Source organism: Lissotriton vulgaris, chromosome 5 (genome assembly GCF_964263255.1).
Source record: "Lissotriton vulgaris chromosome 5, aLisVul1.2, whole genome shotgun sequence".
In the NCBI taxonomy this organism is placed as follows: Eukaryota; Metazoa; Chordata; class Amphibia; order Caudata; family Salamandridae; genus Lissotriton; species Lissotriton vulgaris.
Genome location: NC_141693.1, coordinates 1,284,862,808 through 1,284,890,199, shown reverse-complemented (window position 1 = coordinate 1,284,890,199; position 27,392 = coordinate 1,284,862,808). Strand labels below are relative to the sequence as shown.

Genomic DNA, 27,392 nt, shown 5'->3' with positions numbered 1-27,392 from the left:
TAATGCAAAATAGAGCTGGGGGTGGATTGCTTACGCACAGGTCTGAGCACAGATTAAGGGAGAAACCAGGAGGGAAAAGTAAAGCAGTCATGGGCAAGTTAAAACACATATTATACACAGCAAAACGCATCAAATAAAAAAGCCAAATTGAGCCCTTCACAGGCAGCTAGAACTGCAGGTTATACACGGCAAAATCCACTAAACAAGGCAAAATGAGCCCTTCACAGGCAGCTAAAACTAAAAGGCCCACAATGCAATAGGCAAAATGGAGGCAGTCATGGGTAATTACTTTTTAAAGTATCAATGAAAAGACAGCACATTGTCCTGCAAAACACAAATTTACTCTTAAATTGTCTGAACTCTCTAGCTTTTCCTAGTCAGAAAATGGATAGCAAAATAACTGATTAGTACTTCTGATGTCCCTGCTCTTAGCTCGCACTTCCTTATCTTATCTGATCCAGATATAGTTGTCAAAAGGGAATGTAATAAAACAATTGGTTGTTGGGAAATTGAGAATGTGGCTCACTAAGACTTTATTTTGAGGTTGGAAATTAGGTGGAAAGGTGACACACAGATGCTCGTGCAGCTAAGGACTGTGGGGCAGTAGAGTCAGGTGAGGGGGATTTTGAGGGTCGACAAGGGTAAATTATTGATTTATTTAATTTTCCCTCATGGTCATCTGTCGAATCCCCCCCACTGCTATGGTTTTCAACTGCTCAAAGTTTCGCGAGCAAAATGTTCAATTTCATTCTGCTCTGGTGCAAAAAATTGCTCTTTCTTATTGCAAAAAAAAGAAATATGGTACAGAATATATTTGCACTCTTTTCGCCGCAGCGCAAATATTGCACAATACATTTGCCAACGTCTATCTTATAACTACCTGAACGGAGATTGGTGCATGAACCTGGCCGTGATTTGCAAACACTGCAGCACAAAGTCCTGAGGGGGGCGTTTGCAAGAGACTTCCAAACCTTTTCCCACATGAAATTTTTCTACTGAGTTTTTGTCCTTGTAAAAAGTCTTTGCTAGTTTATGAATCAGCTCAAGATAAAAAGTGACTCAGAACTAGTGGCAAAATCCACAATGATCATTTCTTCTACTCCTATTTTCGTATGAAAATCAAATTAATCACCTGGTTTATTTCCTGCATGTTCAGTCCTGTTGCTCCATAAACCGCATGATGACAGCGTCCCTTGTAAAAGCTTAAATACGTGAAAAAACTGAAATAATTGTATACTTACCCAGAAATTACACGTGTTTTGAACTTAATAGCCATATAGCCTCAACGAAAAAATGCTGTCGCAAAGAAGCAAATGTATAAACTAAGAAAGCACCGCGTGACTTTAAGAATTAGACTTCCGAAATGCAATTCACCATGGAGCAGAGACAGTTGCCAGACAGCAAGATTTAAATAATTCATTAAAAATATAGCTTGTAGACACCAGCATTCAATTAAGGCAGAAATAACACCAGTGTTCGGGCAAGTAAAGCAGGAATTGAATAGGGCAGCCAGAACCCTTAATCCACTCGGGCAAAGGGGGGACATCTAAAACAGGACCCCAATAGGAAAGTAAAGCAGCCCTGGCAGTTTTGTCGGAGCAACCCTCGGGCGAGGGGGGGGGGGGGGGGGGGGGGGGTTGCGGGGCATAAAGGTGAAACATTGCTGCTTTTGTCACTGGGGGACAATATTTCCGCACCGCTACAAAACTGGCCCCCAGTAACAAAACCAGCCACCACTGCTGCAAAACCGGCCCCCACCCTTCCAGCTTCCCTGGGAAACGCTCGATGCCCACTGCAGCCAGTCCGGCCCTGATCTCAAACAATTAGTGGAATTAAGATCTGAGAACGAAAAGGCAGTGTGGGGGCCAAACAAGCACACAGGGCACACACATGAATAAGAATTGTGGAGGGCTGTAAGGGGAAAAAAAGCAGCAAGCCGCTCTGGTCCATTATTAATCTGCTGGAACAGGGGCTGATGAGAACCTCAGGGAATACAGTGGCAGAAGATCAATGGGTAGAACACATCTCAAATTTATGTAACAATAACCCTAGCAAGAGTGTCACCCCATCTGGCATACTTAGTAGAACCTCAGGTTTAATTTTCACTGAAAACTCAGTTGAGGCCGAAACCTGGTGTGTAGAAGCAGCGGGGTTCCTGGACCAAATGGCCTACCGGCTGCATTATTTAAAGACGACATAGTGTTCTGGAAAAGCGAGCGGAGGAGATTTTATCACACCTGCCTATTAGAAAACAGGATCAAGATTCATGGAAAGGGGAAATCATTCACTCTATTTACAAGAAATGTTCATACATCAACCCAGATAGTTACTAGTCCGCATATCTTTACTCGAGATTGATCCTAAAATATTTGCAGGGCGGCAACTCGTTGATGTGGAATCCTGGGCCGTGGAAAGGAATCTAAATCTGTTAATCAAACGGACTTTCGAACAGCCTCAAGCACTATTGATATTCTGACTGCCTTAGCATTGCTCACAGAAAAATATGCATGGATAAAATTTTCTGAATACACCTGCTTTGTAGACCTGAGCAAAGCATGTGTCATGGTCAACAGAAATCACCTGTGGCAAAAGTGTACGGACTGGAATATTTTCGAGAATCTGATTAGAGGAATACAACTTCTATATTCAGAAAACTGGGCCAGGGTCAACCTCGGAAGCAACAGCGGTCTAACAACTAGAATCCAGCTAGAGCAAGGCATTAAACAAGGGCGTATTCTGGCCCCCATGTTAGAAGTGGGAGTTACAAGTACATAGGACTATGGTTGCGGGAGCACTGGTCCCACCAAAAAGGTAACAACAACCGATAACAGCATTGTTATACGCTGATGACATTGTCCTTTTGAATTTATCGGGCATAGGCCTACAAAACCTAATGAAATCTATATCTCAATACAGTATGTCCAACAAGCTGATCAAAAACTTTGAGAAAACTTAGGTAGTTGTATTTGGGAAGAGGGTTATCTGGAAGAAGAACTGGTATTGTGAAGGACCCCTGTGGTCAGAAGTAAGAGTTACAAGTACCTAGGAATATGGTTGCAAGAGCACCGGGGCCATTATTTGCACTTGAACACATTGAAAATGAGGGTTACAGCTCACATTACAGCATTACAGGCCTTTGCTACTAAACTGCAAAGACCCTCCTGGTAGGCCCCTGGTAACAAAAATAAAAGCAAGGTTTTTGCTCTCACTGACATATGGCTTGGAAATCTTTCAAAGGAAATTTTCATGTTTCTTCAACTAAGTCCAGAGCAAAGATTCCTGTCTTATTTTTTCCTTGCTGCAAAGTGGCGCACCAACGCAGATTCAACTGGAATTTTGCCTCCAAGAATAGGAAGTTGCACTAAAGGGAGCTTTTCTCAAATACACTTGCTGGCAAAAGTGAACACACTAAGGACTATTATGGCAAGAAATCGATTTCAATACATCCCAGAATACAGTTGGTCAACAAGAATATTGGCCTCAATAAAACATCTGAACGCGGAACAGGTCTAGAATTCTAATTTGCTGCACCAGCTGTTAAAGCGAGTCCTGAACAAACAATCTAGATGGATCTTCTGGTGGTAAGATAAAACTAACTTTGGACTGCGCATACACACATGGAGGACCATTAACACGTACAGGGCTCCAATTCTCCTTCAAACCCTGTTTAACTCAAATGGCATTAGAACCTGACAACAAGCAATTTTGTTTTGCATGAAAGGTCCACCACACAAATTATAGCGGGCTTTGACAAACTTCTTCTAAAAGTGGTCCAGCTTTTACAGCAAATCAACTCAGAGTTTGATTAAATTTAAATTTCTGGGGCTTAAGAAAAATGTTGTCTCAAAAGAGGGAATGCTCTTTTCCTGAAAATGTCCAAAAACGTTGCACTTTCTTTTTATTCATGTGGGGTTTCAAGGAGTTGACTAACTGGAAGGAACAGTTTGCATATTTCCACAAAATTGCCAATCCCTGCAAATAGACCGAATGACAAGAAAAGTGTTAATTAGTAATTTTCCCTTTTACATTATTAGTATAATCCCAGTCAATGGAATCCATGGGAGAAACGCCTTCGATGGGGATGTTCATATCTTACCAGTGGGGACAGCTGAAAGTTACTTTAATTGATAACGTTGCTCTACTTTGAAATGCACCTAAAGTTTAGTTGCACATAGCCTTGTAGATGATAGTGATTCCTCTAATCAATCTCTGTCTTTTTAATTTTTACCATGGTTAAATAAATTTCCCAAGGGAGAAATGTCTCCAAAGGAAATTATTAGGTTTTACTCGCTTGAATTGCTGAACCTTACTCTAACTGGGGACGGTATTCCATGTTGAAAAGCACTTTACCTTAAGTGGCACAAAAATAGTCTTTCAGGTGATACCGATTCTTCTTTTTAATCTTTGCCTTTTTAATTTTTTTATCACAGTTATACAAATGTCGGAGAGTTCATTTGAAGCACCGCCAACGCTTGTTGTTTTTACCTGAAAATTGCAATGGTTTTATTGACTCTGCAAATACAGATTTGATTTATACCCGTCCTTTCGTTCTCGGTTTCTTTAAGCAACAGAGGGTGGAGACATTACTGTTGCCGCAGGCAGGCAGGTGTGCTTTCAGAGGTGCTCTTGGCATCCATGCTTTTCTCAGAACAGGAAGATCATATACTAACTACAACTAAATTCAGTGTTTGTGAATCAGCTCTTGGGTGGGGGAGGTGGTGGCGAGGCCGCCCAGCTGCCACCTCACAGGCGGGTACTCCAAAACTGCCACCTTGATGAAAAGCAAACACTGTCCAGTTAATAATCAAATCCCCACCTTACCAAACTCTACAACATTCTGTGACCAAAAAAGTCCGATTTCTTTTAGATTTGAAAAATGGCAACTGGCTTAATGAGATCACAGTCTTGTGATCGAAGCCAATGTTTATGGAAATAACGATTTATGCAAGACATCTAAGGTAAGGGAAGAGGAAGGCCGGTCCCCTCAAAAAGCGTGCATCTGCTCTCTGCCAACCTTGTTCTATCCCTGAAGAATGATACCTGCTGCAGGAGCCCGTGACCTCATCAACCAGTGTGCAGCAGCTTTATTTTTGCTCTTTGGGGCTCACACTCAATGCTTTGAGTGGGATGATTAAGATGACAGGTATCTGAAACGGGTGTGGCTAATGAAGTGCAAAGAGGAGTCCATTTCAAGGGAGTGGCTTAAAACCTGCGAACTAAAATCCTGTGCTTCACACAGCATGCCACGTGACCTGAGGTATGTTAAAAGGGTAATAGTTTTCGGTGTTCTAATCAGGGGCGGACTGGCCATAGCGGGCACCGAGCATTTTCCCGGTAGGCCGCTAGGGTGGGGGCGAGTTTTTGCCCCCTGGGGGACGTTTTTGGTACCAGGGGTTGGCATAAACTGCCCCTGGTAACAAAATAGTCCGAAAACGCTCCTCACAAACTGCTCGGCTGCACTCCCCTCCCCCCATGGGGGGGGCGATCAGTTTGCCAGGGCAGGTTTCTGTTCCCAGTCCGGCCCTCGTTCTAATCTCTTCTGTTCTCCCATTCACACCACTTTCCTCTGTAACTTTTACACTCTCTTAGTCGCGTGCTCTTTTTCTCCCCACAATCTTTCTGAAATCCACCATCTGCTTGTATCGCACGTCACCTTCTTCCTCTTCATCGCTCACTTTTACCCTTTCACAATCAGTGCTCTCTCTCTCACACACATACACACTCTGTCCTCACCTGTAAACACATTTTCTTTTCCTGTCAGTATTCAACAGCTATGTATTCCTCCTCCATACACATTCACATAAGATGGTACAAGTGGCACATTTCTGGCCATCACTCTGTGCACTCTGCAGCAAAGTCAAAGATGGGCAAGTTTGCAGAATGAATATCTTCATGGCTTACTGGCAGGCTGAGTGAGAAAATCGCACCACTGTAAAAGCCCTCAATTGTGCCCTATCATGCCCGACTGCAGGGGCGCAGGTAAAAAGGCCTATTCACTCCTACTCATCACTAAACATTATGCTGCCACCATTGCGCTGGTGTTGCTTAACTATTTGGAAAAAGGGGACCCCTATATAATATAGTAGCACTTGCTATACATAGGGAAGAAACAGAGTTAGGAAAGGTCTATAGCAAAGTGACAGACATTGATTAGATAATACAATTTATGGTTTTTTGTAAATAAAAACCTAGAATGAAACAGTATATTAAGTCCACTTGTGTACAGAAACCAATGAGCAAAATAATTTCTGATATTGCTTCATTGTTTATTGTTGTTGACTATTTTTCTTTTGTTTTCTACTGTTTTTTTAAATATATATAGTTTTTATAAGTGATTATGTGTTTAAATTTATATAGTCTTGAATTAAAAAATACAAAAGAGAAAATACAAAATCAATAGACATGAAACATGTATACAGTGATGAAGGCAAAGCGGTAGACACCACTACGCGCGTTTCGGCTCTTGAGCCTTCTTCAGGTGACCGTCTATTGTTCTATAAGCAATAAAAAGATATATGGATGAAATTTACAAACACAGACATATTATGTACAATATATAAAAAAAAAAAAAAAAAAACATATATACAAATTATTTACATTTCTTACAGTTTTATAATGGCGACAACCTTATTATATACAGTGGACTTAGGACAGACATACATGTTATTTACAGTTATTTACAGTTAGTAAATAACATGTATGTCTGTCCTAAGTCCACTGTATATAATAAGGTTGTCGCCATTATAAAACTGTAAGAAATGTAAATAATTTGTATGTATGGTTTTTTTTTATTTTTTTTTTATATATTGTACATAATATGTCTGTGTTTGTAAATTTCATCCATATATCTTTTTATTGCTTATAGAACAATAGACGGTCACCTGAAGAAGGCTCAAGAGCCGAAACGCGCGTAGTGGTGTCTACCGCTTTGCCTTCATCACTGTATATATGTTTCATGTCTATTGATTTTGTATTTTCTCTTTTGTATTTTTTAATTCAAGACTATATAAATTTAAACACATAATCACTTATAAAAACTATATATATTTAAAAAAAACTGTAGAAAACAAAAGAAAAATAGTCAACAGCAATAAACAATAAAGCAATATCAGAAATTATTTTGCTCATTGGTTTCTGTACACAAGTGGACTTAATATACTGTTTCATTCTAGGTTTTTATTTACAAAAAAACGTAAATTGTATTATCTAATCAATGTCTGTCACTTTGCTATAGACCTTTCCTAACGCTGGTGTTGCTTAACTTCTGGCAAAGGTAGTAGCCTTCACTACTATGAGGGTAGCACTTTGGTGCCCCTCCTGGTCCAAAATGACTGGAATAAGTGAGACAGGTCTATGTCATGGCTCACATGCATGTTCTGTGATTGACCATGACAACAAAAATCGGCACCAGGGATCCAGATATTATTATAGATGGGGCACTCAGGGCAGGGGTGTTTGTCCTTCACCATCCAAGGGATTTTCCGTACCAACATTGCCAAAATCGGTTGGGTTGGCAAACATGGCTTACAGGTTCTTAGCAATTTCACCAGTAGCTATTTTTTCTTTTTGTAATGTGGATGTTTAATATAGTGCATACATGCCAATGTATTTCCATCTCTGAGCACTCTGGGCTGTTGTTAGAATAAAGAAATGTAGAAACGAAAAACACGGGTTGCATTCATTCACCATAAATAGACTGAGCAGCGTGATTAAAGGGTCCACACCACTATGTAAATGGAGGAAAGTGCTCACTTCTCATACAGAAAGGGTTACCATATGCATCCAAGCCACTGGGCACAACGTTTCCAGTCCGGGGCTGTCAGAATGTACATCATGACATTCTGAGAATTATCACCTTGGATTACATCAATTGATCCAATTGGACCAACACACAATACGAATGGTTTTTCCAACAAGAAATGTCGGTTGTCAAAGAGTGATAGCTCGGCACATAAATTCCCCTGGATGCCTTAAGTCCAAACAATAACTGATAGAGAGTGTGCCTGTGTGTGTTTATGTGTGTATGTGTAGATACACCTGAATACGTATGTGTGTGCTTAATTGTCTTGTGTGCATGTATTTGATCGTTGTGTGCCTACATGTATCTTTTAATTCATATGTCTGTGCTGTGACATAATGTTGTCTGATTTAGTCTTCCATGGATTACATGGTGATGTTAATATCTTTTTTTACTGGAAACTGATCTTGGAGTGGCTACTGAAAAATCATCACATCTCATTGAATTTTAGATGGTGCATATTCAGGCACTCCAGAGCCAACAGACTGGTACCATTACCAAGCAATTTAGAATTCCTGCCTGCCACCATCAGCCATGATCGGACTAATAAGTATCTCACTTTTACTGGATTCACTGGCAGTTCATCTCGATAATTTAGTGACATATAAAAGTTTGGTTAAGAAAGGCATGTAACTAACGTCATTTGGCTGCAAATAAAGAGGGAGAGCAGAAAAAAGACTAGAGATCAAAGAGGCAAAACGGACAAAGCACACAGAAATACTATAGTGGAAAACATAACGAGAGACAGAACTCTATGGCCTGTCTTCAAGAGTCTAATGTTAAAAGAATCAAAATAATCAGAACTCATTTTAATAAAGAAAAGCTGCCTTAATAAACTATGTGGATGTTACCTAACTTGCAGGTCTAATTCACCAAGTTATTTTTGCACCAAATTGAAATTTAAAGTGGAAGTGTAAACTTATTGGGCTTGAGTCACAAAGGTAATTACGTGTAGTGAAATTACGAGTGCGGAGCCTCCACATTCGGGCAGAATATCCACCTTGCTCAGTGCATAGACTCCACACTCATAAGTTTACTACATGTAAATAAATACCTTTGTGAATCAGGCCCTTTGTTTGTATTTTGTATTCAATAGCTTACAATCGCAAAGGAGTTTGCTAACACTAAACAGATATACCATTATGTTGTACAATGCGAGCACATCTAGGTAGATTGATACTCAATCATTAACAAGTTTCCAAGTTTGCGGGTAGTCAAAGACTTTAGCAGAAATATTCTCACCCTGTGTCAGGGCAGAGTTGTACTCATGTTCAGGTGGGAAGGGCACTGGAAGGGATTGCCCTCCACAGTAAAAAATAATTTGGCTCTGGAAGCGTAATTAAGTGCAAATGTGGCTCATGGGTATGTCAGTGTTTACAGAGCAAATTGTCAAAATAAACATCAATTGGTGATAACATCTCTGCGTTTTGAAGTTGCCTGAATATTACCAAAATGATCACTAAATAGTGCTTATTCGTATCAAGGCGTTTAAATGGCATATAACACCAAACCCGAAAAAGCTTAAATTCTCTGCAAGTAAGGAACGTTTCAGATTATGTGCAGGTGTAGTCCCAAAGCAAAGACAATTTATTAATGTATCTATGGAGAATTTATTGAGATGATGTGGGTTATAAGAAAGTTTTGAGGAAGTAAAAACAGGGATGCTTTAACATTTTTGTACAACAAAAATATTTGACAACAGCTCCCACATTTTAGAACCTCGACACATAGATCCTTTTAGACCCTCAAAAGTGTTCCCAATTGTGAGTAGGTAGGGTTAGTTGATAGATTGTAATAAACAATTGTAACTGTGATGCAATTTAGAAAAGAAATGAAAAAGATGGATTTGATCGGTTAAGTTCATTTTGATTTGTGCAAATGAGAGAAATCATTTTTGATCGACTAAAAGTTGGCCGAATTTAGGTATTTGAGATAATTCTAAAGATTTGTTGACAGTTTGTTTTTATTCCAAGTTGGAAGTTGTTAGACAACGTTCAGGACAGTAAGCCATATTATATATTAGTCGATTATTAGGCATTACCAGTAAGATCACTAGTCTTAATTCTTACAAGTTATTTGTAGATCCACACTTAAAAGGAAAGACTTCAGGAATAAAAAGGTTCAAAATAGACAAGTGAGTAGACAAATCACCACTTGTGCATAGATTCAAGTATCAAAGGAATTGTCATTTATGTCATTGTGAACTCTTAAAGTAAACTTTAAAATGTGGACATGCTAAATAAGCAGACGCAGATGCATAATATGTAGAACTGTGGGTCATGTATGGATGTATGTGGTGTTTGTGTAGCATAAAACTGGCCAAAAGCAGAGAGGATATTACCTAAAGATGGCGTCATTGCAAAAATAAGAAGCTGAATATTATTCTCCGAACTAGGTAGGTAAGAAGGGGCTTAATGACATGATGTGGATGGCCCGAATCAGGGAGGACTTACCTGAGTGGCAGGTAATGAGAAAACGTGTTGGATTGTGCGCTGCTGGGGTGTAGGTGCTGCTCCCCTCTCCTTCTTGCACTCAATTTCATGATTGGAATGTTGAGACAGTTTAATCTTCTTTAGTCCATCTTCGCTTTCCTTCTTACATTCAATTGTATGACCGAGTGGCTGCTTTGATTCTGCCGTCCTTGATTCTCCCGCTTCCCTTTCATTCTTGCACTTAGCAGCAAGGCTGACTTTCTGAAAAGGTTCATCTGTTCTGGTCTCAGTCTCTTTGTTCTCCTTATTGTTCAGAGTAGAGCCAACAGTTTGCTGAGATAGGATAGGTGTCAATTGCTGACTCTGTTCCTTTTCTTTCTTGTTTGTCGGTGCATGATTGGCTTGCAGAGGCTGCCTGGGCTCATTCTGCTCACTCTCTTGATTTCTGTCATCTTGCTGCTCCTGTTTGATGCTTTCAAGAATCTCTACTTGCCTCCTCTGACGCCTCTTCTCCCGACTTTTCAGTATTTCCAGGAACCTTTTCTCATCGTCATCAGGACCCAAGGAGTCTGGAAGTTCTGGTTCCTCTATATGGTGGACTCTAAAACGAAAAATACAATATTGTCACTGATCTAAAACTCTATTAGTATGCAAAACGTCACCCCTAGCAGACAGGCTCCTCCCTCACAGACTGGGAATAATTAATGATAGCCCCGGAATCATTATTTACAGACTGAGCATCAAACGTTATAGCCTGAAAAGTAACATTCACAAACTAAAATGTCATCATGACAGACTGAGAATCCCAATTTACAGACTTGAAATCATCACTCACAAACTGGAATTCATCACAAACTAGAAACATATTGGAATCATCCCTCATCTTTCACACACCAGAAATCAGTTGTCACAGACTGGAAATCATCATTCATCGATCGCACAATTTATCAGTCACAGACTGGCAACATCATTATAAAGCATTTTGCAGACTATAGCTAAAAGACTTGGACTAAATATTTATCATTCATGCAGCAGAAATAAGCAGTCACATATTGCAAATAATCACTCACTATTCACACACAATAAATCATCAGTCAGACTGGCATGCATCATTCATCAATCATTCAATATAAATAATCAGTCATGCACTATAAATAATCAGTCAGAGAATGGCAGACATCAACCATCAATCATTCATAATAAATCATCAGTCAGAGACTGGCAAGCATTATTCATAAATCACTCACTATAAATCACCAATAACAGACTGGCAAGCATCATTCGTCAAACAGTCACCAGAAATCATTAGTCACAGCCTGAGGGGCCATATTTAGAGTGGTGAACTCTTATTCACTATGATAAGCAAGTATTGGCAAAGCCAACAGTTTCTCTCCAATACAAGAGCTATTGGCTTTGTCAATTTCAATGTGTTCCAGCATTGCATGGCCTGATGATAAGTGTCCCCCAGGCAGATGCAGCACCCAAGTGCCTGCAGCTGATGTGCTGTTACTCCTTTGTGTAACCACGGGCATAAACACCGGCATTGGTACCACCCCATGAGGCCATCGCAGCTTGCATGCCCGCATAATCCATAGAGCCAACCCCTTTTAAACAAGAAGCACCTGTTATTCTTGGAAACTTGCCAATGATTCGGACTAGGCAAGCATTCAGAATTAATACTGAAATATCTTATTGGCACTAGGTCTTCAGCAAATTTACTTTCCTGCCACAAGAAGACAATTCCCCATCAATGTTAGCAGTGACCTTTCGGCTAGGGCTAATTCATATTTTTTAATAGGCTGGGAAGCAATAATGTAACTGAAAAAAATCAACTCACACCTAAATACAGCGATCTAGTACGTCTAAAATAAAATGTTACAATTAGTGCTGAGTTAGGATCAAAATATTTTCCACCAGGTAAACAAAAATAATGGTAGAGACAAAATAAACACGAATGCTAACTAGCTGAGGTATTAAAACAGCTGTTCAGTGAACAGAAAAGAGTAATAAATTAAATAAAATAAATACAAAAATAATTCTCACTCCCCAGTACCGCATCACGAACAATGAAAAGAAGCGTCACTCTCAAAAGTTCCTTTGTTTGATGTCTTCTGCTTGGATGTCGAGATATTTTGAGACATCATTAATCTGATGGAGTCTTTAAAATTAAGGTCACATTTTCAGTGAGTCAGTAAATATAGAATAGCACCTTTCCAGGAAAGTCAGAGGCACTTACTCAGCTGAAGTAAAGGCTGAAGAAAGCACAGGAAGAGCGCCAGCAGGAAGGCCTCCATGATAACTATTTGATACGCTAATTACCATAAATACAGAAGTGTGTGTTCACAAGGCTGGCTTAAAGACTCCCAGCTAAACCACCTTACCTTACATTTGAAGGTTTATGGGAATTTCTGGGAAGATGTGGCCTCTTGGTGATAAGAAAATATCCTGCCACATCGGAAACACTGAGTTGTTTACCAGCGTGTTACATCTACTTGACTAGCACACCACCTACGGATCGACATAGCAGTACTGTTTTTTAAGCCAACACCTTAACTTGGTGCATGCGCGGAGCACATGTAAAGCACTTGAATACCTTCAGGATGTGTTTGCGCTATACAAACCTCCAGGGGAAAAAAACATCAAAAGGGACGAGGGTGGGAAATAAAAAGACAGTGGTAAAATGATCAAAAATAACATTGGAGAGCAGGAGGCAGATTAAAAATAACGGAAGGCTGGAGTGAGTTTAAAAAAAAAATAACGGAGAGCAGGAGGAGTGCGGGATGAGTTTTAAATGAACCAGTGAGAGTAGAGGGATGTAAGAATGATGGAGATAGGGTGGGCGTTGAAGCTGGGGAACAGGGTACGAGTCTTGACGGGAAGCTCAACATCCTGTGATTGGTGTGGGGGAGGAGGGAAGGAACAGAATGGGGCAATGAAGAGCAGCCAACTTTAAAGCTGGGGAACTGGGTTCGAGTCTCGGTGGGAGGCTCAATATCCTGTGGTTCTGGGCAAATTACTTCATCTCTTCTCATGTGCCTAGAAATGCACATGTCTGTGTGTAATGCAACTGGCTTGGGTACAGTGCTCAGATACCTACTGAGAGTGGGGACACAAGTCAAAACACATGCAGTCACCAAACACCCAAATGTGACAAGAAAATAACATGATTTACAGCCTTGTTTACAAAGGCGCTTGGAGCAATTTGAAAACACGAGTGCTCCTGATGAGGAAGCTATTAAACAAAGAAAAAATAAGTTCCTAAAATGGTCATTAAATGGGAGCAGTGGATAGATAGTAGCAATTGGTTCATGCTCTCAGGGTGCTAAACTCAGGAAGAGGCATGATGCATGCATGCCATGAAGAAATGGGAAGAAATAATAGAAGAGCAATGATGGAGCCAGCACATGGGAAGTCTATGGGCGGTCTGAAGCCCACAAAGTATGTACCACAAGTCTCTTTCAAGAAAGTGCATGTGTTGTCTAAAGTCGAGATGTACATATTTATTTTACAGACCTTGAATTCACGTCTGCAGACCAGGAAACATCATTAACAGACTGTGAACCATCACTCACTGATCACATTTCACCATTTACAGACCATGAATAATTATTCACGGATTATGAGTCTTGATCCATTACTTTCCAAATACATTTGATGCAAAGCAGAATTGCTCATCAGTATGCACTGTGCCTCACCTAAGATATGCTTTTGCCTTCTCACCGTTCAAGGACCAGTGGCTAAATGAATAAAGATGCAGTGGGTCTATCATGAAGATCCTGCTTTATGAAACTGTAGGAAGACTGCACAAACAGAGCCTGAGACCATCCAGGTGAGAAGGACAAAATATTCCAGTGTGTTCTGGAGTTGCCTTGAAACTCATTTTCACCTTTTTCCTGATACATACTCCAGAGGGAATCCCAGCTGTTTAGAAAATACCATACTTCCGGGTGTGGCTTTGATTATATTAGTTGTCTGAGCTAGTTGACCCAAAGAACATTTGTGTAGGTTTAGCTTAGAGTCTACTCTAAGTAAATTATTTACACTCAATTCAGAGAGTGCCGACCTAAGCCCTTTTAAAAGGTTATGGTAATATTTAGGCTCTTGTGCCAATTTTGCACAATGCTCTAGCGCCACAAAGCTAGGTGGATTTAATGATGGATGTTGTGAACACCTAAACACCCGTAGTTAAAGTAAAAGAATGTCTGATGAGCTAGAACAGATAAAGGTGGCTCTTTTGCTACAACTGTAGATTTTGCCCAATTCACACAGCCATTTCTGCCATAATCCTATGTCATGGATGAAAACATCTGGGTTTACATCTGCCAGGTATTCACAAGAGGATCAATTGGATGGGTAAATGCATTTATTACTTCATACATGCATGCCACAACTGGGTACAATAACAAAGTAGTAAACCACATGCAAGGGACAGAGAGAGGGCAGATTAACGTATGTTTTGCCTTGACAGTGTGTGAATGGCCACAAACCTGTGAGTTTGTGTACATTCACAGGCTACTCATCAAACCTTTCTCAACTTGTATATGGTCAGAGATTTGCTACAGCAGCTCTGCTGAAGTAAACTCCTTTCATTGTTGGTATGGCAGGAGCAAACACAAGAAGATGATGGACGGAAACCTTTCAGACACTCATCCCCAGTCAAAGATCTGGGTTGAATCCATCATCGTTCTTTAGCGCCCTTCAACACCCCAGTTCAGTCCCAGCTATCTGCAAATCAGTCTTGACTCTATGCCTCATGGACCGGTTTCGGGCTTTCAGCCCTCATCAGCCGGGAAAGCTTGATTCCAGTGGCGTGGAGAGCACGTGACTCACGTCTGAGCATACCCGTCCCATACCCATCCCATTCGGGGTGACAAATGCAAAAACAACAGTTGATGGACAGAATGCAGAACAATGTCATACATTCACCCCAGTACAGAGATCTGGGCCTAAATCCATCGTTTTGTTTGCTCACCATTGCATTCCAGTTTGAACTCAGCCATATGCAAATCAGTCTTGACCCTGTGCCCCATGCGAACAATCCAGCCCAAACTGCCAAGCCAGGTCTTCCATGGACCGGAAACAAGCATCCTGGGTCCGGTTTCGGAGTAATACCCCAATTCAGCCATTCTAGCTTGAATCCAGTGGCAAATGAATGGGAGGAAAACACTACTAAATCTCACAATTGTCGTGTAAGAGTTTTCTCCACAGCAATTAATTTCTCCTCCATGAAAAAACAGGAAAAAATATGCAGTTTGGCTACTCTCTGGGGTGTGACACCAAATCAAAGTGGCACATATGACTTTCCTGTAGATATTGTTTCGCTGTGGAACACCTAGGCTGCCAGCCACTATTTGCACAGGTGTATCAGATACAATTTCCAAAGTTGAACCTACCTCTCCAGTGCAGGTCGCGTACCCTCCAACCTTTCGTTTTGAGTCTGTCGAGCTTTTGCAGATTGACTCCCGCCATCTACTTGATCAATCACAGTTGGTAAGCTGGGTGTGAGGTCACTGTTAGATTCTGTGGATGAGCTTAGGTTCCGATTCCTTCTGCGTTGCTCTCTGACTATCTCCTCCTCATCTTCCATGGTCCTTTGCTTAGCGAGGCTGTGAAGTATTGATAGAAATAATTACTGAATAATTGTTTTACATTCAGTGTGAGCAAATGAGATGACTGAGGGACATACAGGTTAAACATTGGACGAAGGATGTATTTGTTTTAGTACATTTTCATAGCATATGTTACAGTAGTTGTGAAAATAGTAAAGGATATTGAAAAGTAACCAGATTCAATGGCGTAGAAGATTATAACATAACATAAGATGTGTATTTGTAAATCGCTTGTTCACCCGTAGGGATCTTGGTGCTGGATAACAGATGTTTATTGTCTATTATTAACCTTACAGGGTTGAATATCTAACAATGTGAAACATAACTTATGACCTTATAAATGGATATGTTTGATGAGTCACCACTGAGGGTTGAGCCTAAGGAACACTCTTTTTATTCCCAGACATGTTTGGGCAAGTGTTAGGTTTAAAAGAAGATCAACGTATATGTGATCATGTAGGTTCTCACCATATGGACCATACTACACAAGGCATCCCAAATCCCAAAGCAGACAGAATAGCTGACATTCCAACCTTCATGTGCACTAGTATCACATAAGCAGCCCACGAGAAGCCCATCTTCAGTAGCAGGGGCAGAGCACACATTTCTCTTTTTGATATTATCACTTACACCAGTATGCCTGCTTATCTGAAATCCTCTAACTCTATTATTTGTTGTACCTAGAATGGACGACAGGACAGAGGGAATCGTGACGTCTGAACTCTAAATTGTGATGTCATAAGTGATCTAATTAATTTTGTCACTTATGATGTATTCAATACCGTCATGTGTGAAGACATTCGCAATGCAAGGAGGAGGTGATAGTTATTGTTTGTATCATGAACATAACTGTCCAATTTCAGTAGTTTGACAAATTAGAGCTAGTGCCTCAACTCAATTTTTTCTCTGCATGGTGATGGAACTGCAGCTCTACCCTGAGTGATACAGCTGAAGCGATAGCTGGATACTTGGTAACAATTTTTCCTAATGGGTGAGCATCATTCATGGGCACCATAACCTAGGCTGGTCTGACAGATTACGGTCTTGTTAAGACTAGAAGGGGCACACAAATATTACCCAGGTTGTAGTAAAGGGTTTGTGTCTTTATCAAGTTAATAAGCACAAGAGCGGTGGTGGCAGAATACCATATGTTGAAATAATGATCAAAAGAATCAACAGGCCTTCTTCCCTGTTCTATTTGTGTTAGGCCTACCGGCCCACTCGTGTAAAGTTCTACAGCTGTGTATCTTACCCGCCCTTGATCTACATCATATTAGTATGTGAGCAACGAGTGTTGTGACTGCGTGTGAGTGCTGTAATGTATGTGTGCCTGTGTGTAGAACAGCACATAGAGGTCTGTGGGTTCCATAGGGATAGCCCAGGGCCTTGGAAAGGCATGTGAAGGTGGAGGAGCCATCCCAGACAGATTTGTGGATTGCCTGAACTCTTGAAACTTGGGTGGGACACATACACTTGAGGAAGGGAGAGCAAGGTTCTCTTGTGCACATCAAAATATTTTTTTCAGCCAAAAAGGTCACTGGTCAGTGGTGCCTGGGCACATCACAGGAAGGAGATGAGATTTATAAAGAATTGGGCCTAAGGCCTCTGAAAACCTTTCATAGGCATACATCTAAAGTCTAACATCCAGCTGTTATCCTCTAGTCGCTCCCATGACGTGTGTTTGGGGCTATCAAGAGTGGAGTCACTACTGCTGTGACAGACTGCTTACTGGACAAAGGACAGGACAGAGGATTAGGCACTTCAAGTGGGAAACACCAACTACATGAACTTCAAAGACTGAAACACATCTGTGTTAGGGAATAGATTTTAAAAAGTGGAGCTTGAGCCACTCAAAATTGTCGAACTGTAGCTCTACATCAGTGCGGAGAAGCTCAGCATGACTTCTGCCTATTGTGACCAGGACAGGGGTCTAAGGTCTACTAGTCTCATTGCTGAGCAAAGGGGCATCACCCAGGAGAATCAGACCACTCTCCCTGGTGTCTGGAACACCAGCATCTGCCTTCCGGGACCAGAGGACCCTGTGAGAAGGTGGAGTGTGCTTGGAAGGAGTGAGATCCAGTGGGGATCCCGTTGAGTGGACCACTGTAGGGGAGTGTGAGATTCCGGTCCATGTCAGAACCCCCACACCGATCTGGCCGTCTGCTTCTGAGCCAATGTTAACGACCCCCCATATACCAGGTAGAGCCACAGTGAAGATTAAATGTTGTTGCCGTGGTGCATCCCTGTGTCAGAAGAAGCTTATGAAACTTTTTCTGACACACACATGCACGCACACACACAAGCACACACAAGCACTCACTCACACATACACACACACATGGAGAAGTGTGGCTCACTGGTTAGAGGAGGCATACCCTGAAGCAGAGGTCAGACCTGGGACCAGGGTTCAATTCCCGACGCGGCAGGGTCTTGAGCCCAAATGTCCACGGACTCGATAATTCTCGCTTCGGTGCCCACTCTAATCACGGGTTCACACCATGCAACTCTGGGCATTAAGCTTGCTTTATCTCCACAACGGCCCCCCTGCGGCGGGATGCCTGGCTTTCACCTTGGGGATGCCCAGTATGGGTTATCTCACAGGGAAAAGCCAGGACGGGTTCCCAATGCAAGCGCCAAGATGCCCTAGGGTAAGTTGAGCGCTATATAAGAACACACATACATACATATATGAAGGTTAATATATATTCACTGAAATAAAGGTTAAAGTAACATTATTATTAACACTTTTGTTTATTGGCATTTTAACAAATTCTGCACTGCAGCACAATATTGGCACTGAAGCAGTATCCATGTTTTCGTTTAATAGCCCACGCTATAAGGCTCACGGTGCAAACAGGAGCAAGCAATCTCCTACAGTGGATGGGGTTATGGTCAAGTTTTCAGTCGGTCTAGATGCCATAGAAAAAATAATAACAAACACTGTAGCTTAAAACTTTAACCATGTTCATGCATGCCTAAGTCTCATTATAAAGTGTGCAAGCACCAACAATTGCAGATACATGAAGAGTGTTTATTCCCTGAGAGGGAGGGGGTCGGATAGATGCCATACAGGGCAGAATGGAAAAATGATAGTCATGTCAGAAACAGTACAGTCCTTCTAGATGGGGGGACAGGAAAAGTGTTAGGCACGTCAGAACAAGGGTAGCCCTCCAAGAACACCCTTTGCACCATGGTCTATCCCCACCAGAGATAGTCTGAATCCTATGGGGGGTAATGTACATCCTATGAATATAATTGTATTGTATGTATTTAAGGCATGTGTTGCGCAAACCTTTCTGTGAGAACACAAGCACCTTCCCCCATTCAGTGTCTGTCAAGTCCAGGCCCTGGTAAGCCACCCAAAGAGCCTGAAGTGCAACCAAATGTTTCTTTACAAGTCCATTTATGCCATCATAAAACCAACAAGACCAGGTGAGTGCCCTTTCCCATCATCAGGAGTAGCTGAAGGACGACATGTGTGGGTGGCTCCACCCCGCAGTTCCCCACAGGTCCAGTAAGGTATGTGTGAGCGCTTTATAGTTAAGAAATTGTCCCACTGAGAGGCTAGTCTGCTCCACCAAGGGGTCACTGTACCAGTACGCTGCAGAACACGTTGCCCACAGGCCAGGGAAGTGGACAAAAAAATACCTGGGTGGGTAATCCGCAGCCCTAGCAGCAGCAGCTTCGCCAACAACCATCCCTGATTGGTTTCAGCGCCCCACTGTCTGAGTTCCAGTAAGCCTTTTACATCAAGCCATTTCGTGACCCACCGAAGCTGGACTGTGAGGAAGTATAATTTAAAATGTGGCTCTCCTCGGCCACCCTCAAGTGGGGGTCAGCAGAGTGTAGCTAATGCTACCCTCTGGCATCTCCCATCCCAAATCAATTCCCGCAGAAGTGCATCAAGCCTTCAAAACCAAGTCACCGGGACTCTCACTGGGAGTTTTATGAAAAAATGAAGAAGCCTTGAGAGCATGACCGTTTTAGAAAGTGCAATATGCACCATAGTTGGTAACAAGAGGGAGCGCCAGAAGGAGACACAGGATTTCAGGGGCCTGATGGCCCCCCAGGTTCTCTTCTTTAAGATCCTCCAGGTCATGGTAGACATGAATGCCCAGATATTTAAAAGTTTGCTAAGCCCACAGTATATCAGGTGGCCAAGAAGTAGGATGGCATGATCCGGCTACCACCGGCAACACACGTGTTTTGCTTGCTAATTCCTCAAGAAGCCTCAGGGCCCGGGGGATGTCACTCGCCCCATCCCAGAAGTAGATAAGCAGATCATCTGCATATAATGAAACAATAGAGACACAACCATCTATAGTAATGCCCAAATCCGAATTTAGCAGAGATAGGGGTTGAAATATCAACAGTGCTATATCCTAAGAGGTGGACTGTTGCAGGGGGGATTCCATTCTCATAAGCTTCTGCATACATTTCCACCAACTTAGGTGCCAGTTCACCCGCAAACACCTTGTAAAACTCCAAATGGTGTCTATCTGCACCAGCAGTCTTACCTGTTGATATAGTTAGATAGCATTTCTGACTTCCATGACTGACAGTGGAGCGCCAAGCGGTTCTTGTTCCGCCTGTGGGATGGTCCGAAGTAGCAGTTCCTCCAAGTAGGATTCCACTGCTGTCGGGAGGCCTATCTCCCATGGATGATAGGGGGACATGTATAAAGACCTAAATGCCTCATTAATATGGTTCTGCAAGAAGATGATTGACCCCTCTGCTGACACTATGCGAGTGATAGGGTTACCCCATTTTCCGAGTGAATCAGTCAGGCAAGAAGCTGACCCAATTCCCTTCTTCTTCATGAACCCAATTTACATAGATTTTGTAATCATGACTTTGAAGCTATTACAAACCCAAGTTATAAAGTACTCATGCCTCCAGGTCCCAGGCTGCCACCTAGCTCACTGTCCCGCACATGGAGTTCTATCTCCAATCTCTGGAGGACTTTTCCAGGTCTTGCTGAATACCCACTGATTACCCCAGGCGGTGCCCCCTCATCACATTCAAGGCCATGACTCCACGCCAATAGCACGTTATTGGCAAAGTATTCTACTAACCTGTCGCCAAGGAGTCTCTAATGACAGTGACCTCAAGGGATGTTGAGCATAGCCAACCTGAAGATATGAGTGGGTGTTTGTCCACTGGATTCAGCATCAAAAGGGGAGAACTATGGACCAACAGGGTGTGGCCCAAATATTTTGTGTGTGTTATATAACTGTTAAGGGACTGCATAAAGCTCTGCGTCAGTATTCATTCCTATTGGGGCAACACATCCTGCCTCCTAGGATGAACCTGGATTCCATCCTGTGTAGTCAACCTATCACCCTCTCTGGGATGTTTCTGTACTATATCATTCCCAAAATACCCAGCATTGGTCCAATCAATACTGTGTTTGTTCTTAAAGTGATTGGCTGTGCCATAACTCATATCATCATGAGTAATGGTCCTCCAGTGCTCCAGTGTCCTTTTCTTCACTGGGAAGAAAGTTGAGCCAATGTACTACATTTTAGGAGGGCATGTGATTACAAAGACTACAAAATAAGTCTTGCATTAAATGTGTTTAAAGATTTTCCACAATTGTTTTGTGCATGGTAACACCACTTAATGTACAGTACCACTGTACTCGCAGGCCTTACATTGGCCAAATTGTCTGAATCCCTTTTCTGGTTTAAGCCACATACGCTGTGTGGGTGGCAGTTAGCTATGTACAAGGATGTCTCTGAAGGAAGCATTCCTCTGAAATGTTATGGAGGGACTAATTTCTATTATATCCTTCAGTGTTGGCTCCTGTGCCAAAATACCCCATATTTTTCATAGGATTCTTTTTAGTTTCTATGACTGTTGGGTACATTTGGTAATGAATCAAATAGGTTCATTTGTATTAGTTGTTTGGCTGGGAGTTGCATTAAACAACACCTTCTCTCTCTGGATCATATCTGCCCTCTGGGCTGCAAAATTTAGGGCCTTCCTGGGTCAGCTTACCTTCTGTTCTTTGGTAGCCTTGATCAGAGTTACAGTTGAATTTAGCACGTAAAAACTTGCTAAAGAGGATGGTCCACCTAAAGTTTGGAGGATGGCTGCTGGCCGCATGGAGAATAGTGTGTCCTGTGGTGTCCTTTCTAAAAAGTTCAGTATTCAAAATCCCATCCTTCACAGTTAGTCTGAGATCTAGAAACTCAATACTATTCTGATCATAATTCATACTGAATTTACGGTTTAAATCATTCACATTTAGGGCTTCCCCAAAGGTTAGTAATTTCTCTTCAGAGACGTTCCACAGAGAGAACACAATATCAATATATCTCAGCCATACGATGAACTTGTTATGAATTGTGTCATCTCATTGCCCCAGAGCACTTGTTCCTCCCACTAGGCATCACAAATTCGACATAGCTGGAGGCAAAATAGAAGCCCATGGCAGTCCCTGTATCCGTTTGTAAAAGTTACTCTCCAACATAAACAAATGTTCAGTTATACATAGCTCAATCATTCACAATGACATGTGGGTGTGTGATAAATGGTTAATACTCCCAGCTTGTAGGAAATATTTACATGCCTGAAAGCCATTTCTGTGTCTAATTTAAGTATAGAGGCTTTCCACATCTGAACATACCATAATGCAGGTCTGTTCCCAATGTATGCTCTGTACTCTCTTAAGGAAATCCTTAGTTTCTTTAAAATGAGAAATTAAGTTCATTACAAAGGGGAAGAGAAATGGTCTACATACATTGAGGTATTATCAAAAATACTGTTTTTGGATGATACAATTGGATGTCCTGGGAAGTTCACCATACTCTTATGGACCTTAGATAGTACATAGAGGGTTGGGACAGTGGATGTGTCATTTTTCAATAATTGTAGCTTGTCCCAACTTAACATTTGGTCATTGTACCATTCCCTCAAAATATAATTAAATCTATCCAATAGGATCTATCTATTTTTAAAACAGCAATGGACATTATGTAGCTGTCTGTAAATCTCCCTCACATAGTTCTGTCTCGACATCAAAACTACATTTCCCCCTTATCTTTTTTTAAACAGGTTTTATTATTTTAATATATGTGACGGTTCATGCAGTTAGATCATAATTGATATTCTTCAGCTTGCTGTTGACATACACTTGCATTTCTTACACATCTTGACGTGTATCTGACAATTATCTTATATGCAAATATCCCCCTTCAAACTCCCTCCCTCACATATCAAACTGCAGATTGCATCTAGAAATCAGTTATACGTTGTGGCACAATTCTGATCAGTCTACAGCCTCTATCCATCTTGTGCAGTCTCGCTAATATCTTTTAAATGGCCCTCTCATTCTGTATAGCTTTTACTCAGCTAGGTGCCCCATCCCTGTGCTCCAGGATGTTAATGCCATGGACTCTTCGGCATGGGATTTTATCGAGGGAGAGGACTCGCCTGACTCTGGTTCCGGCCGGGTATTTCACCCCCTATACTAGTACTTCCCAGTCCTTGGCTCCTTCGATTGTGCCTATTCCCTTGCGTGGATTTCTGAGTAAAACTCTGCTCTCACATCCCTCCCATGTTTCCATTTCCTTTTTCCACCCTGCTATCGAGGGCCCCCCGGGCGCCTGGCCGCACCTCATGATTTGCAGCTTGGCCGGGATAAAGTCCAGATCCTGGAATCTGTCAGTAACCCTCGATTAAGAACTGTGAGGGAACAGACTAAGGAGACAGAGGGCCGGGGTACAGGGAAGCACCCGTTCAGTTACTTTTGTCACTTCAGATGTGATCTCCTGCCAGGATGTGTGTAGTGCCTAGCAGTCCAAATACATGTGTAACATTCCAAGCCCAAGTTCACCACATCAGGGGCATTCATGATCATCCCTGTGGAAATATTGGTTAAAAAGTTCTGGGGTGAGGTACGCCAGATGGAGAATTAAAAAATGTATTAGTTTGAATCAGACATTTCTTGAGATCATAGCGATCCTAGTCAGTGTATTCCCCTAGTACTTCTCCTCCATAGGGATACCCAAATCTGCTGCCCAGTGTTCTCTCATGGTTGCTCGATACGGGCATGTGACCGCCTTGATCCTCCCCCTGCTGTGCCTATATAGTGACAGGGGAAGTGATGTTTGGGTTCTGAGGTGCTCACCCCCCAACGATGTCTGATGGCCGCTGTTATTGCTCTGTGGAGCAGGGAAGGACCCTGGGGAATGCCCCAGTATGCCTGGAACTCCTCGAATGGAAGAAGCTCCCCCTCTCTGTAAAGGTCTACCAGCTTAGTCGATCCCACCTGTATTGGGTCCTCCGATCCCCTACAATGCCCCCAAAGCTGTAGGATATGTTTAATCATCAGTGGGAGGTCTGGTGAGTGGGGACCTTGGCATTGTATTCTCTGGAGAAACCTTTCCCAGCAACGCCGTACCACCTTTAGGCCATTTGAGGACTCCCGTGGTATCCCACCGATCCTCAATAGTGTCCATAAGAGCATGTCACACTCAGGGACAAATGGCCCCATCTCTCTTCCCTTTGTCTGTCTTCCCGCTATCCATTGTGTAAACCATTGTAATGGCCCCGCAAGGTAGTACGATTCGAAGTTGGGGACTGCATGTCCCTCTTCTCCTGTTGGCCACTTCAGTGTCGCCAAACCCACCCGCCGACAGCCATACCCCAGATAGATGATATCATGAGGGAGTCCAATTCAGTGAACCACAATCTCAGAATCCACATAGCAGTGTGGTGAAGAAGTACAATAGCCTCGGGAGACCAAGCAGAAATATACAGAACCTCAGTAAGGACCTATATTTCTTTTTTACATTGAATAAATCTAGTCATTTTTTGAAAGATGCCAAAGAGAGAAACTAAAAATTATTATTTAAACAGGTTTATTAATATTTTTACATTTTTTTATAAAAGAGAATTTTTTAGACACATTTTTGCAATTGAATTGTTCATTATAGAGATAACGGAGGATTAATCAGATTAACATATATACTTTCTTGAAAAACAAAACATTAGGAGTGCCCTCTAATGACAATTGATCTGAACATTCATACAAACATACTCACATATCAATCATACATTATCTATTCTAAAATGACATATCTTTCATCACATACACAAAAGACTAAATATTACAAGACAAAAGAATAATACATTTGGCAGCTCTAAGGTGTACTATGTGGAATACACATGGGAACCAAGATGGTATAGTTCATCTAGTTATGATGGGGTTAACTAGTTCGTATCCAAGATAGTTGATGTTATGCCGACGTACGTTTCGGTGAGAACAACCTTCCTCAGGGCCAAGGACAACATAAACAACAATTTATCAACAAGATGTATTAAAAGGGATTGAGGGCATCACACACATTTCTGAAAAGTAAAAAGTACACAGAGAACATGTAAGTGTCAATATTCCTATTATTTCTTTATATAACATACTCAATCAGTGGCATCAATTATATACACATATTTACACTTTAATAATAACAACTAATGGCTCATAGCTAGTATTTTCTCCTTATAAAGAGTTGAGATTAGATAGACCAGAGAGTTTAGTGTCTAGCAGTGAAAGGAAAGAAATCAAGTCCTGGATAGTCCCTTTATATATTGTGCACCCAAGAGGTGGTATATTTAAATGCATGCAGTGCTTGTGGGATATATAAAAAAGGTTCTAATATGTGGTCTTGGCATAGTGGAAATTTTTACCAATAATATAATCTTTGTAGACACTGAGTGTGTGGTAGAGCAGATCCTGGTCAGTCTTTAGTTAAAGCTAGAACTGAAAAAGTAAGAGAACTTTCATGATTATATGTTGGCATGAGGTGATGTTAAAAAGATGCCAATTAGCTCGCGCTATTTTACCTCTAAAGATGGTTCGCGGTTTACAAGTAATGGAGACTGTATTTTCGAAAGGCAAGACGCATCCGTGTGGATGACATATATTCTGTGTAGACAACAGAAATAACCTATTAGAAATCTAGCCGTTTGCTACACTGCAGTTATATGGGGTCGTGTTAGCAGTTTATGTAAAATACCTGATTGCATGTGATAGTAAATGATTTTAAGGTCTTTCAGTGCGCCTTTAGTTGTATTCGGTTTAGGAGTTCTACAGCACTTAGAACTAGAGGGTTAAAAGAAAACTTTCGTGATTATCTGTTGGCATAAAATGGCGTTTGAGTGGTGATTGTTAGCTCGCGCTCTTTTACCTCTAGCGATGGCGCGGGGTCTATAGGTTATGAAGACTGTATTTTCAAAAGGCAGGAAGCTTCCGTGCGGATCGCATATATTCTGTGTGAACAGCAGAGATAACCTATTAAATATCTAGCCATTTGCTGCATTACAGTTAGATGGAATAGTGTCAGCAGTTTATATGAATTACCTGATTGTGTGTGATTATAGATGTTTATAAGATCTTTCAGTGCGCCTTAAGTTGCATACTAAAACAAAACGAAACAAGGAGGTTTTACTCTATTTTGTTGCACATTGTATTAGGGTAATCACATTGTCGTTAGTTTTAAAACAGAGCTCCAGACGCCAAATTCTGGTTTTGGAGTTCTACAGCATTTATAGGTAAGTTACCGGCTATGCAAACCTGGCATTTTATGTTAATATTGCTGCCTGGTGGTATTATAATACACCAATCGGTAATATTATTGATCTATCTTTACTTTAAAGTTGAACTGGTCACAGATTAAAACTTTTTTGAGCTACCCCACGAGCCAGGTATTTTTTAATCATCACCTATTACACTCCAAACCCCACTACTCACTGACCACCACTACCTTACACACACCACACATAGTCTGTGTATAAGTGCTCCCGCGTAGTCGTAGGTGTGGCATGCCGCATCCAGGAGTGGGGTGCGAAGACCCCTATGATGAAGCATGACATCAAGGGTCCTTTTGGTGTTTGAGGGGTATTTTAAAAACACCTAGTGCTCCCCACCATCGTAGGGATCACTATCACCTATTAGTGGATTCCACTTTGTTTTTGATAAACTGGCTAGGGAGAACGAATCCACATCTTCTCTCTTTCTCCCCTTTTGTTATAAATATGCCCCCCTATCTGCAGGCTTTGATATCTATTGCCTGTCCTAGTGAGGCATGCTAATGTTTCCATGGCCTAAGCGAACAACAAGGGGTAGAGGGGGTATCCCTGTCACGTCCCCGCTTCACCCGGTACTGCTCCGATACTGGGCGTCCCATACACACCCTAGCTAGGGGGTCTGTATAAAGGAGCTTTACCCATCTCAGAAAGCCTAGCCCCATCTGTATGCGTTCCATTACCACATATAAAAAAAAACATTCAAGACTATCGAAGGCCTTCTCTATGTCAATTGCGAAGACACCTCCCTCTCTCCCAACCCGCTCGCCTCCATTATGGACAACAAGCTTCTTATGTTGAGGGTGTGCTAGAGCCCGAATGAACCCTGCCAGGTCGGAGTGGACAAGAGTCGTCATGAATGAGAGGAGTCTTGTCATACAATCTTGCTTGATATTTTAAAATCCTGGTTGAACATTGATAATGGCCTGTAGGCTTTACAGTCCAGGGGTGATTTTCCCAGCT

General features: G+C 41.7%; 1 protein-coding gene across 1 annotated transcript in view; it reads right to left on the bottom strand.

Annotated features, from left to right (window-relative positions):
• The window catches only part of LAD1 (ladinin 1), a 276,482-nt gene that overhangs the window by 175,260 nt on the left and 73,830 nt on the right, over positions 1-27,392 (bottom strand). Inside the window, exons 2-3 of the mRNA XM_086923155.1 lie at positions 15,624-15,836; positions 10,252-10,831 (exon numbers count right to left, since the gene is read on the bottom strand). Of these exons, the coding sequence (XP_086779281.1) occupies positions 10,252-10,831; positions 15,624-15,836 (793 nt within the window). The remainder of the gene's footprint in view (positions 1-10,251; positions 10,832-15,623; positions 15,837-27,392) is intronic.